Here is a 14,580-nt window from a genome sequence, read left to right on the forward strand (position 1 = left end):
TAAAAAGTCACTTGGAACCCTTTTTTTTTAACATAGACAGTTATTTAGTGGGTTCATTAACAGGAGTTGTTTTCTTAACTGTTAAAAAGCAATAAGAAAAAAAAAGGAGTCAAGAAAAAAAAGCAATCAAAGTTTTTCCTTTTGAGTTGGAAAATTAGGTCACAATAGAAATTTGATAGTTTCTTCCTGCCCACTTTTCTGCTCTGAGAATTATTGTAATTAGTATATTAAAAGTACAGATTCATTACCAGAAACGGCTCTATCACCAGATATTTTGTTCTTCAAGCCTGAAGTTAAAATCAAATCTCTCCTTAGGTTTATTTTTCTGAAGTCTATTGAATATGCAGGTGACAAGAGTATTTATATTTATTCCTTATCCATTTTCAAACAGTTTTGACCTTCCTCTCTGCAACATCTTTTGTATCTCTAGGCAACAGGAAAGGATAAATTCACAGAGGGAAGAGATAGAAAGACAACGAAAGATGTTAGCAAAGCGGAAACCTCCTGCCATGGGACAGGCCCCTCCAGCCACCAATGAGCAGAAACAGCGGAAAAGCAAGACCAATGGAGCTGAGAATGAAACGTATGTGCTTTATTAATGCGAACTGAGATACCATATTCTCCCCTGAGATACAAACCTCCTGTCGAATGCCACTGGAAAAAGTGATAAATTGTGGAGATTTCTAGAGCTTAATCTTTCTTTTTAGTTACATTAATAGATTTGCTCAACTCATATAAAAGTTGTACACAATTAACTCATTTTCTTAGTTCTAATATAAGAACTTTCGAATGAGAGAGAAAAAAAATGTTATTTAACTTGATGTCATGATCTTTGGCCACTCTTAAACAAATGTGATGTCATTAGATATTCAAAAATGATAAAATTGAGTATGTGTGCTTCCAGGTTGTGGTATGTTGGTATCACCTTAAGGGAATTATCTGGCTCTATTTCAGACTGAAGAACGCACAAGTGAAGAATGCCATTTAGTAGTCTGAAGAACACTAGTTACCACTCACAAATTTAGATGTAACCTAAGAAAAAATAGGTATTATTTTAGGAAAAGAACATTTTCCCAGTAAACCAAATCTTGACATTTCCAGTTGTTGTTTATTATTATTATTATTTTTTTCTGTTCTGGGAACCTAAGGAAAACACCAATATCTTCAGTTGCAGTATAGTCCTCTTTTTCACTGCTAGTCAACAAGTATTCCTTAGTTATCACGAATAGGAGCAGTAGAATATTCAGAGTACAGATGCCTTCTTTCTTCACTGCCGCCCCATATCAGATTTCCCTAATTGACTTTTGAATTCTTGACCACTAAGAGAATCTTCCGCTAGGACAGACAGTGGCAAACTTTTTCTCCATTGGGCCAGATAGTAAACACTTCAGGCTTTGCACACTGGAGAGTCTCTGTTGCCACTACTCAACTCTACTGTTATAGCTTGAAAGCATTCATAGGCAGCACATAAGTGAATGGATGTGGCTATTTCCAGACTAGATTACGAGCTGAATGGCCCACAGGTTGCAGTTTGCCAACTAGGCAGGACTGCTGAACAGTTAGAATTGGCATGGGAAATAAAACCAGCAAATTACTTACCTATTTAAAAAATTTCTTATTCATGCTAATCACAGCTATCTTTAAGAGGCTTTCCAATTAAAAGGGAAGAAGAAATCTATAAATGTGTAGAAAATCTCTACAGAATTGATGGTAGCCATAAAGTCAGTTTCTGAATTAGATGTTTGAATGTTTGAAATATAAAACATATTTTTCATAGAAACATTCATTGGTATTATAATCAGTATTTCCCTAGTGGCCACATTGGTTTTTCAAGGGAAAAAGAAATTTCTTAAAGCTGTCATTGTGGGGTTTAATTGTAGCTACAAATGAGAGCTAATGATACCGTGTAATTTATTGACTAATATGTCTTTTGCCTTTAGTGTTTTCATGTTAGTTCACAAAAACATATTAACCCACAATCCATTTCAGATATAAAAATACTTACTACCATTGTTAAAAGTTCATGGCATCCCAGAAGTGTATCTTTCTTCATTCCAGTGAGAAAGCTGGCTTAACACCAGTCCTCACCCAATGCATACCTGATGTCTTAGGGAGCCTTTTCCTTGACATTCATTTAGTAAGTCTGTGTTAAATGCTTATTATAGGTTCGGCCCTGTTCTGGACACCAGGGTGCAGAGCTGAAGGAGACAGCCCAGCCTTAGGACTCACAGTTTATTTAGGGAAAATGAACAGATGAATAAACTGATAGTTACTTTAAGTATCGTGATAAAGGTATGCACAGTGATTAAGTTTGGAAAACATCTTCACTAGATTCTAAGCAATATCCCCTTTCAAAAAGTCCAAGTGGGAGATTTTCCTGCTGAACCAGTGACTAAGACTCCATGCTCCCAATGCAAGGGACCCGGGTTTGATCCCTGATCAGGGAACTAGATCCCACATGTTACAACTAAGAGTTCTCATGCCACAACTAAAGATCCCAAATGCTGCAACTAAGACCTGGAGCAGCCAAATAAATAAAAATATTTTTAAAAAAAAGTCCAAGTAGCAACCCAGTTTTGAAGAATTCTGTAGACAAAAGTTGTACACATTACTCTGATTATTGTCTTCTTTCATAACTCCTACATTTATTTTGTGAAGGAACTCTCCTTCCAGTATTATTTGAAAATTATTTCATGCCAATGAATAAAACCATTGGCTTAGAAGTAGTAAAGTGGGCACAGGTTGTGTGTTTGTTTTTTTTTTTTTTCTGCCATAGAATAATAATTAGAATTCGGTCTAAGCCAATAGAGTGTAAGTAAGCAGTTACCATCTGGAGTCCTGAGTAAAATCCAAGATGGAAGGCCTTTGGTCTAATCTTTAATAATTAAAGTATCCATGGCTCATTCCCTTGGCCAGAAGCCAAAAATATTCCTCTTGTATTGGAATGGGTTTTATTATCCTTTCCTGGTACTTAACGTGTTTTAGGTAGAGAGAATTCTAAGCTATGATTTTTTTCATTTCTCCCTTTTTTACTGGTATGATATGGGATAATAGATGTAAATATTTCTGCAACTATGAAAAGATAGGTGTGTGAACCTTAATGGGAGTATTTCTTGTTATTTTTATCTTCTTTTAGTCAGACCTCAGCGACTTTATTTTGTAGCTCTTCCTGGTTGATAGGATAGCTGTTTCTTCTTTCTCCTGCTATTTAGAATATATCTAAACAGTGACATCTAAAACTTTGAAGTATATGTGTGTGCTTCTAGAATGTGAAGAGGGTGAAGATGGAGGAGTAAGCTATCACTTCTTACATGCTCATTCTTGAGATATGAGGATGCGATCAGGGTAGGTAGAACATGAAATGATTACCCATGAAGTCAGCCCTTTGAGAACTGTGTTGAGTAGTATTTCACAAAGTATAGATTCCTTTCATAGTCTCATTGTAATAGTCACAACAGCTTTTTTAGATCAGTATCATTGCTTGCTGTGTTTTTAGGAAATTGAGGTTAAAGTTGCTTGCCCAGGGTCACATGGTCAGAATTGTGAACCCTAGTCTTCAGACTCCAGATCCTAGACTCTGTCCTCTAGGTTCTTCTCCTTGTATCAAAGTCTTAACAGTTATCAAAAATAACCAGATATGTTGGCTTATTAATATCCCCCTTAAAAAACTTTTAGACATATAATTTGGCTGCCTCTTCCAATGGATTTTCATCTGAATAAGGTATATGACCAAACTCATTTCATAAGTAATGTAAAAATAGAGGCCATTTATTTTTCTCATTTTTTTAAAAAAATAAATTAGACTTCCAGTTTTGAAGTCCTTTGTTCACATCACATCTGGTAAATCACAGAAGTTTTCTCTTGTCAAAGAACTGCAAGATAATATATACTGTATAGTATTCTTTGGCATTTCTCTTTAAATAGTCACATTATGATTTCAAATAATTTACTGAAATTTCTGTCATTATTTTCCAGGTTAACATTAGCAGAATACCATGAACAAGAAGAAATCTTCAAACTCAGATTAGGTCATCTTAAAAAGGTAAGTATAATGAGAAACTGTGTCTGAAGAAATGCAATTTTTAGTTTACATTTGGTGTTGAAGTTGTTTGGTCATTTGGGCAAATAATAGCTTCACATACCTGTGGAAATCATTAATAGTTACTTTGTGTCAAACCTGTATTCTAACGGTGGAGTTCGTGTCTTTCAACTTGCAAGTCAGCTCCAAGCCCCCAGTGAGAGTGCCTTTTCCACCAGTGATATGCAGATACTTCATTCTGTATACCTCATAGGGCCCCACAAGTGATTCTCTTTTTAGTAAAAAATAAATATAAAGTAAGAGCAGATGATTCTGAAATTGAAGTTATTGTGATGTTGTAAATCACATAGCAGCTCTTACCTTTTACCTAAACTGGCTAAGGAAAGAAGGTGGTGCACCAACCATATTGTAACACAAAGGCATCCTCATAGAATTTGTTGTTGACAGTATTTACAGAGGTATCTTTGATGTAGATCACTCGTCTCTTAAATTCAGCAGCGTGTGCTTTTTGGTGGGTGCTGCTTATCAGGAAGTTGATCAAAAAGTATTTAATAGATTGCTCTTAAGGTGTGCTTGTCGTCTCTCCCTGCCCTTCTCAGATCTTGTTAAATCAGTGGAATTTAAAAGCACTAAGTAGAATCGCAGTTATAGAACAGAACCAGCTAGAGAACCTGATTTTAAAAACCTGGTTTAAAAACCTGATTGTGTTCTTTAAAAAAAGAAAAAAAGATTGCATGCCTGTATGTATACATACAAAACATTTCTGGAGACTTACACAAGAAACTTAACAGTGATCGTATCTGGGGAGTGGCCATGGAGAGGGTGGAAACTTTTCACTTTTCCTGCTGTTCTTCTCTGTATGGTTTGAGTTTTATTTATTATTTTGCTGTGGGATCATTATTAAGATTAAAATTCCAGTTCTTAAAGAAAATCTTTTTCAATGCAAGACATCTCAGCTTTTCATAAGAGGGATGTCTGCTTTTGTTTTTGAATGAGAGTCTAAAATGGTAAAGATTCCTATGTTCTAAGCTGTTTCTTTCCTTTTCACTTTAGGAGGAAGCAGAGATCCAGGCAGAGCTGGAAAGGCTAGAAAGAGTTAGAAATCTACATATCAGGGAACTAAAAAGGATACATAATGAAGATAATTCACAGTAAGCAACTTGGGGGTATGTTGGGTTGGAGATTGCTGAATACTTTCTGACATGAATTGTCCAGAATGATATTTTTGCTTATTATAAATTTGGTGAACCATTCCATGGTATATTTAACTCTGTTGTAGGTGTAATAGTACGTTTTATGAACAAAATTATGATTTGCATTGATTTCAGTTCAGTCGCTCAGTCATGTCCGACTCTCTGCGACCCCATGAATCACAGCACGCCAGGCCTCCCTGTCTATCACCAACTCCCGGAGTTCCCTCAAACTCATGTTCACAGAGTCGGTGATGCTATCCGGCCATCTCATTCTCTGTCATCCCCTTCTCTTCCTGCCCCCAACCTTTCCCAGCATCAGAGTCTTTTCCAGTGAGTCAACTCGTCGCATGAGGTGGCCAAAGTATTGCAGTTTCAGCTTCAGCATCAGTCCTTTCAGTGAACACCCAGGATTGATCTCCTTTAGAATGGACTGGTTGGATCTCCTTGCAGTCCAAGGGACTCTCAAGAGTCTTCTCCAGCACCACAGTTCAAAAGCATCAGTTCTTCGGCGATCAGCTTTCTTCACAGATGCTGATTGCAGCCATGAAATTAAAAGATGCTTACTCCTTGGAAGGAAAGTTATGACCAACCTAGATAGTATATTAAAAAGCAGAGACATTACTTTGCCAACAAAGGTCCGTCTAGTCAAGGCTATGGTTTTTCCTGTGGTCATGTATGGATGTGAGAGTTGGACTGTAAAGAAAGCTGATCACCGAAGAATTGATGCTTTTGAACTGTGGTGCTGGAGAAGACTCTTGAGAGTCTATATTAGATTTGTATATTAAGTATATATTTATACATACAGCATTTATACACACATAGAGGTCATTAAAGCAATGTAACTTTGCAGTTGCAAATGGTTTAAGTACACTGTGTACTCAGATTTACCCTCCTAGCCTTACTGAAGAGGGGGGAAGGATTAGGGTGACAGTGGGGTGGGGTGGAAAGACTATTGGGTTGAAAGTGACACTCGGTTTCTGAATGACCTTTATATGTCTTCAAAGTGTTGAGATTTTTAAGAAAGACTCAAGTTCAGTACATTAATTGTAGATAAATGCTCATCTTTGTAAGTAATTTAAGGAATTAAAACTGTGAAAAGTAGATTGTAAGTGGCAAGTGGCTTCTAACGATAATCCTTTTTTTATTCCCCCCACATTTTTCTAATTCTGAAACATGGAGGTTGTGGCATAGCTACAGCTTGTATATTTTTGTTTGGCCAGAGTGAGCCATGGACTTTGCTTTCTATAACTGGCAGCAACAGTAGCTACCATTACTGTGCACTTTCTGTGTCAGGCATAGTGCTAAGGGTCCCTGCGTTCTGTCATTTAATTGTCACAGTAGCCCATTGCAGTAGGTCATCTTCAATACATAGATCTGGAAAGTGGCTTAGAGAAATTAACTTGTCTAGGGACTAGGGTGACCAAACAAAGAGTTGAGATGTGGCTCTGACTCCACAGCAGAACACCATGCAGTGATGTCACCTCTCTCCACAGGCGTGCCCCTGTCTCAAAATCAAAGTACTTTCAGGATTATTAGTAGAGCTGATGAGGAACTAGGTAGAAATACCTAAAAGTTACTTTTGCCAGAATCTCTCATTTCTTTACTTATTGCTAGAAAATGATACAGATGGAATCCTATATGGGGAAAACAGTTATATCATGAAGATGTAAAGAGAGAAAATGAATGCACATAGAACATGTGACTCACTTTATAATGAGATCTGTTTTTAAGGCCACGTAAACTATCTTGGGTTGTATGTTTTTGAATGGAGAGGACGTGTGGTTCTTGAGTGGTTTGCAGGACCCTGGTAGCAGTTTGGAAATCCCTGGTCCAGTGTACAGCCCTGCACCCCCCTGCTTTATGGCAGGGCAGAAAGAGAGGGAAGTCAACAAGGGTCACTAGTCTAATTGTGTCTGTGCTGCAGTTGGCACTTGGGTCTCACAACTCCACAGCTAATGTTGTTCATCATAGTTACGCCTTCTCTTTGAACCATAGAGTTTTTCCTATGCTCAGAATTAGCTATATTGTGATGATTGCCAAACTGTTGGCAGCATCTGTAATTGTATGTATAACACGTCAGACATTCTGGAAATTTCACAAACATGGAAAATTGTGTAATCCTTGACCTCAGGATGCTGTTTTGTATTCTGTTTCCACAGATTTAAAGATCATCCAACGCTAAATGACAGATATTTGTTGTTACATCTTTTGGGTAGAGGAGGTTTCAGTGAAGTTTACAAGGTAAGTATGAGGAACTGGGTATAGAGACTGAGAATTAAGTTATTGGTTATTATAAACTTAGAAAACATTTAAAATGGTGATAGAATTGTGACTGATATCTACCGGCCCAAATTCCAAACTGTTAAGAACCTGTGTATTGAAATGATCCCTTGGAGAAGGAGATGGCAACCCACTCCAGTATTCTTGCCTGGGAATCCCATGGACAGGTGGGCTATGGTCCACGCGGTTGCAAAAGAGTCGGACACAACTTAGAGTCTAAACAGCAACAATCTTTGGGAGAACTGCTTCTAGTAAACTTGTGACTAAGCAGGAATCAATATTTTACCCTGTTTATCAAGTTTGAAGATTAATTATAGATTAAAAAAAATAGAGAAAACAGCACCATTTCCTGGTAATGGAATAGTGGTGATTTTTACTCTAGTTTTGTACTTTCTGCCTCATCTGTATTTGTTAGAGATGAGTGCTACTTGTATTCTAATAAGATTTATATATATATATAATGTTTAAAATAGATGTACTTAAAAATGAATTCTTTGAAAACCTGGTTTTTACTTTTAAAGTGTTGGCATCTTCCACATCAGAGTGTTTAGTAACCCTGGTTTTGCTGAAGGATTGTCCTGGCTTAGAGTGCTTCAGTTGGCCCAGCAAAGTCCAGGCTACTGTGCCCCCCAATTGATTTTCTGTGAATGAGAAATTCCACCTGTTTTAAATATACCTGTAGATATATAACACGCTCACCTGCCACAACCTCCTTAAATTTCTCTGTTTCTGGCACCTGGCATTTAAATGCCCAATTAGTTTGTCTTTACTGTATGACCCTAGTAATTCCCTCTTTTCTAAGTTGTAACCTATAGTGTTAATGATTTATGTTATGCCCATATAAATTTTTATATAGAAAATCTTTTGAGTAAAATACTTCTTATTTCAGATAAAAGCATTAGTTTTTCTTTTTTTTCTCTTTTTTAATGTTAATTTTTTATTGTGGTAATGTATACATGATACCTACCATTTTAACCATTTTTAAGTATACAGTTCAGTGGCATTACATATACAGTGTTGTGAAAGTATCATCACTTCCCATTTCCAGAATTATGATGGTATTTCTAGTGTACTGCTGGGTTTAATTTTCTAGTATTTTGCTCATATTTTTAATCTGTGATCATAAGTGGTATTGGCTTACAGTGTTTTTTATGTGCAGGCAGCATTGTCTAGCTTTGATGTCATAGTTATTCCAGAAGGAGTTGTGAAATTTCTTTTTTTCATGTTCTGGAATGCTTTGCATTACATGCTGGCTACGTGGAAGTTGTTAGTGCTAACTCATAAAATCAGCTGGGTAGTTGTCATTTTAGAGGAAAATAGCCTTTTCAGTTTCTTTTACAAATATTGACCTATTCAGACTTTCTTCCCTTTCTTAAGTCAGTTTTGATAATTCATTTTTCCTGGAAAATCATCCTATTTCATCTTGATTTCCATACTTTATAAGTTATTTCTCTTATGAAATGTTTATTTTCTGTATCTCTTGACTAATAGGCCAGAGGTTAGTTAGTGCTTCTTGTTTCCTCTGGAGATTAACTTTTTATTTTTGTTGATCAGATCTACTATTTGATTTGTTTTGTTTTCATTGACTTTTGCTTTCAAATCTTCCTTCTATTTAGTTTTCATTCTTGAGTCATATACTTAGTTTATTATTTATTTGGGATAATTTTTAAAATTGTGATAAAAAACACATAGCATAAAAATTACTAACTTAACCTTTTTTAGGTGTTCAGTTGTTGCTGTTCAGTCACTCAGTCATGTCCAGCTCTTTGTGACCCCATGGGTTGCAGCATGCCAGGCTTCCTTTTCCTTCACTATCTCTGGGAGTTTGCTCAAACTCCTGTCCATTGAGTTGCTGATGCTCATCCTTCGTTGTCCTCTTCTTCTCCTGCCTTCAGTCTTTTCTAGCATCAGGGTCTTTTCCAATGACTCAGCTCTTTGCGTCAGGTGGCCAGAGTATTGGAGCTTCAGCATCAGTCCTTCCAGTGAATATTCAGGGTTGATTTCCTTTAGGATTGACTAGTTTGGATTCCTTGCTGTCCATGGGGCTCTCAAGAGTCTTCTCAGTTCAGTAGTGTTATATATTTTCATGTTGTTCTGAAATAGATCTTCAGAACTTTTTCATCTTGCAGAATAGGAGCTCTACTCACTAATCATCAGCTGTCCTTTTCCTTTTCTCCAGCTGCCAGTAACCACAATTCTACTTTATATTTTTATTAATTTGATTATTTTTTGGTAGCTCATGTGAGGAATCACATAGTGTTTGTCTTTTTGTGACTGGTTTATTTCATTTACCATAATGTTCTCAAAGTTTATCCGTGTTGAAGAATGTGACAAGATTTTCTTCTTTTTTTAAACTTGGATAACCCTGGATTGCATATGTATACTTCATTTTCTTTATCCATTCATCATTTGTCAGTTGACTTTGCGTTGCTTCCTTCTCTTATCTGTTGTGAATAGTGCTGCTTTGAGTACGCATGTGGAAATATCTATTTGCCACCTTGCTTTCAGTTCTTCTGTCTGTGTACCCAGGAGTGGGACTATTTCTTTTTTAAAATCATCAAAATTGGTTCTTGGTGCTTTACTTGTTAGTGATTTCTTCATATTTTTTCCTATTCAAACATTTTAACACTTCTGAAATCTAAATGCTTCTTAAAACAATATGTACATTATTGTATTCTTTGCTGTTTTCCATATAGCCCTTCTTAGATTATTGGTGAATCACAGTGTCTTGAACTCAGAAATAGGTTTTGATAATAGGAAAAAATGACACTTGTAGTTCATTGGTGCTCTTACAAATTGCTGCTGCTGCTAAGTCACTTCAGTCGTGTCCGACTCTGTGTGACCCCATAGACGGAAGCCCACCAGGCTCCCCCGTCCCTGGGATTCTCCAGGCAAGAATACTGGAGTGGGTTGCCATTTCCTTCTCCAGCTCTTACAAATTAGGTGATGTTTAATGTGGCTTTTAATGGCTTGAAATGGTTCCCTCCTATAAAACCATGATGGATACATGCATACAGGTGGACTTTAAATTTGGTATATATTAGAAGTTTCTTTTATAAGCAGGCCTCTCTTGTATCCTGTGCTTTCCTAGAGGTAGCTTGTCTTTTAAAAGATCTGTAGAACAGTAATCATCACTTTTCATGGATATCCTCTGCCTATTGTCTTCATCTATTCATGTTTGTGGAAACTGGCAGATAGGTGGTAATAGCATTGGAATTGAAACAGTAAGTTTTTAATTTGGACTTTAAAGCCAAATTCATTCTAAAAATTCCTCAAAAAATTGTATTGGGGAAATCTGTTGTAAAATGCTACTTACTTTTTCAAATTGAGATGTACACCAGGCATCCTCGAAAATCTGTTACCTTTTTTTACCCCATAATCTAGCACCACTGAGCTGATCTGGAACTTGGGACAACAGTGGTGGCCTTTGGGGAAAGCATGTCCCTTTTTTTGGACGGTGCTAGATAAGTGACTAGCTTCTGACATTGTTGAGGTCCAAAATTACTTTTTATTTATCCAGTATGTAGGGGTGCGACTAAACAAACTTAGCAAAGAGATGTGTCCTGTTTCTTAAGGAAGCAGATAGTCTATGTCCCTAGCATTTCAAAAGTGGCAGGACCTCTGAACCTAAAAGTGCTCTAAAAATAAAGCCTATTTAAAAATATTTACAAAAAGGAAAAAAAAAAAGTGGCAGGACTTACTGTTGAAGAATGTCAGGTCCCAGAACCAGCTGAGGGACAAGAACCAAGAGGGGAGAAAGGTCCCAAATAGGGTAGATGATATCCAGAAGGAGAGTTGTTTAGAAGTGACTGTTAAGTCATGGGCTGTCTGTTTGTAGCATATGCTAGGTTTTATTTTCTAAACCCCTTGGTGCCAGTGTGTCTGGAGACTTCTCGATTGTCTCATCACAAGTTTCAAGAAAGATGATTACAACTCTGGAGGAAGTGTGCTGTCCACTGCCCTTGTTATTTAATAATGCATTTTGGACTTTTGAGAATGTTATTCTGTTAAACAGAAACTTCTGGTCAGTTGCCTGTAATTCTTGTTAGCATTATCCACAATATAATTTATTCCTTTTCTTTATAGGCATTTGATCTAACAGAACAAAGATACGTAGCTGTGAAAATTCACCAGTTAAATAAAAACTGGAGAGATGAGAAAAAGGAGAATTACCACAAGTAAGTGATACTAGATCTGATTTTTCAAAATTTAGTATTAATAGCTGTAGTTTGGCACTGTGTTAAGAGCTTTACATGCATTGCTATTGTTTCATTTAATCCTCTTAACTGTCCTTGGAGAGTAAATAAACCTTCCATCTTACTGATAAGGAAATTGATACTTACAGAATTGAGTAACAGCTAAGAAATGGCTGAGCCTGTATTTAAATCCAGACTTCCCTTAATCCAGGCCCATGTGTTTAACCGTCCCCTTCCATTGTGCCTCTAAAAGTAGCTATAATAAACAAGTAAAGCCTCATAAATTATTGTTGCTTGTCTGTAGAAAATGTGAGAGCGTTCTTTAGTGGTCTAGGGACCCTGGGGAGCATGCATGGGGCTCATCTCATCATGGGGAGACCATGCGGCACCTGATGCCCCTCAGTATTTGGTCCCCAGTGCTGGCCCCTCCTCCCCCATCACAGGCTTCCTGTCTCAGAGGTCTTGTCTTCAGTGTCCCACTTGCTGTGCTTGCACCTTTCTAGATGCCATCGTGCAGGATGGGAGGGTGACTCTTTAGAATGAACAGTTTTAACATGTGCAGGTATGAATGTTTTTCTTCCACTAACATCAGCCCTTGCCTGTCTCTGCCCTGAGCTTCAGAACATTGACGTTACAGCTCACTTGCTTTGGAGGCCACTCAGACTTTGCTGTTAGGATCTCCCCTGGCCATAATATTGTTTCTTTTTATAGGAACAAGTACTATGTTAGACATATCCTACCCCTGAAAGGAGAGACAGCCCCTTTTGATATAAAGCAGTCTACCTCCATTCTATAAAAGCACTTCTGTTTTCTCTTATAAATAGTACTCTGGAGGGAAAAAGGCAGAAGACTTTGGACTTTGAAGAGCCTTTTAGGTGGCTTCTAAATCTCAGTGGAAAAATAAAACATTTCTACATCATTAACGCATTCTTGAGGCTTGGAGCAAGGCAACTCCTGCCTTATGGCTACTGTTCATCAGGGACCCAGGAACTCTTGCTGCTCAGTGCAGGTTGGCAGTGGTGCTCAGCGCTGGAAGAGAGAAGGTTCCTGTGGTTTTAGGAAAGAGAGCGCTTAGCAGAGGTGGGAAAAATGATGCTGTATGCTCTGTGCATGGCACTCTGCCTGTGTCCGTGTGTGACAGGCGGCTGCAGTACAGATGTTTCTGAGGAGCAGTTACATTATTACAAGTACATTCCAGGCACTCGACAGGCAGGGACAAATGGCATCCGGCTGCGATTGCCAGGGAGCACTTAAGAGAAGATACCCACATGTTCTGACCAGTTAGGAAAATGGTGAGAAATGTCCTCATCATATTGAGACTCAAAGAGTACCTTAGGGTATAGGAACAGTACCTGCATCTCTTTCACAGTGTCCTTCGGCTATCCTTGGAGCCTGTTCTGCAGCTTGTGTGCGCTGCTGACTCTAAACCAGCTGACTCTACAAGGGATGGACCTTGGTGAACCTTGAGGAGATAGTTCCTCTGCAGAGATTTATACAGACTTTGCCTTGTCTCCGTGTCCAGCTTTCAGGCTGAGTTTAAAGAGAACTCAGGGGTCGAAGACTGTGGTGACTGCCCATGGGGGTTGTGCTCACTGTAGCCTTTTGAAGCAGTGAGGGATGGACACCAGGACCTCCTTGACACACTTGGCAAGCTGTTTGAGCCCTGGTGGGTGTGGATGGGGTCTCCTTTCCCATTTGTCTGCCAGATGGAGTCGCAGAGCAGGTGAAGCGGGTGGTAGTCTCGTGTCTGAGCTCTTAGAGGTTCAGCTCCAGCTCACTGTGCTGCCTTCCTATTCTTTGCTTCCTCACCAAAGCAGGAATTACGGCTCCTGAGCACCTTCTGTGGAACCATCTGGGCAGGAGCCATTTCCCAGTTGATAGACACACAGGTGGAGGGGCGGGTGGTGCAAAATTTTTGTGACCTCCATTCATCCTTGTGGGAAAATTCTTATAGCACTTTCACCTTTCTTGGAAAGATTTTGCTTGCTAAGTGATAATAAATCATACAGAGGAATTTTAGGCTATAAATAATAGTGAATTAGCAATATGGTATTAACCCCCTTGAACTGAAATTAAGGAGACATATCAGGCACTGAACAGATTTTAGAGAGTGCTTCAAAAATTCAGTGTGAAACTGAAAAGGAGTAAGATCTTCTGCTTGCTTTTTCCTTCATGGGGATGACTTCCAAGCCCCATCTGGAATCAGAACATGTATTTGGGTGAAAAAGAAAGAAAAATTCAAAGAAAATAAAAGACTGTTGTATTGTTTTATTTTGAGTTCTATTTTGCACCCCCTTTCCTCTCCTTTCTCTACAAAGTAATAGAAGTAACTGATTGTTTTGCTTTTGCATTATTAAGCATTAATAGGCATTACTTGATTTCTTTAACCTCCCAAAATAGATATTAAGAAATTTATGGTAGGAAAAATTTCATATAAAACTATCCGCAGAAATAACTGTATCTGTAGAAATAACTGTATCTGTAGAAATAACTGTATCTGTACTCTTGTATGATACTCTTTTCTAATTTTCTGGGATATAATTACTGAAAGTAATATCTACTTAGAGTAGAAGACTAAATGGATCAGTTTCCTATTTGTTTCCTTATTTATAGTGCATTAGCCCCTTTGATGTATAGTTGAAATTTGAATATACAAAGGATGTAAGAATATAAGGAGAACCTCTGCCTTGCCTGGTGAACTATAGCAAATGGCCTTAGAGCCCGAGGTGATGTTGAGGGGGGTCCTTTCATGACACACAGAAAGTTTCCTTAGGTGGCAAGGACTTGTGACACTTTCTTTAACTTATAATTTTTTCTTCCTTTATTTTCCTCAGTTTTTTGTACCTCCATGGAGAAATTGGTCTCTACTTTG

General features: G+C 37.9%; 1 protein-coding gene across 8 annotated transcripts in view; it reads left to right on the forward strand.

The window, feature by feature from the left end:
* The window catches only part of TLK2 (tousled like kinase 2), a 118,495-nt gene that overhangs the window by 86,950 nt on the left and 16,965 nt on the right, over positions 1-14,580 (forward strand). For all 8 annotated transcript variants that reach the window (XM_055408152.2, XM_055408155.2, XM_055408151.2 and 5 more), the window contains 5 exons: positions 431-583; positions 3,976-4,042; positions 5,093-5,190; positions 7,392-7,473; positions 11,599-11,690. In XM_055408152.2, coding sequence (XP_055264127.1) covers positions 431-583; positions 3,976-4,042; positions 5,093-5,190; positions 7,392-7,473; positions 11,599-11,690 — 492 coding nt within the window. The remainder of the gene's footprint in view (positions 1-430; positions 584-3,975; positions 4,043-5,092; positions 5,191-7,391; positions 7,474-11,598; positions 11,691-14,580) is intronic.

The sequence above is a fragment of the Moschus berezovskii genome, chromosome 20 (genome assembly GCF_049115385.1).
Source record: "Moschus berezovskii isolate FMDL1 chromosome 20, NW_MosBer_1.0, whole genome shotgun sequence".
Taxonomy (NCBI): Eukaryota; Metazoa; Chordata; class Mammalia; order Artiodactyla; family Moschidae; genus Moschus; species Moschus berezovskii.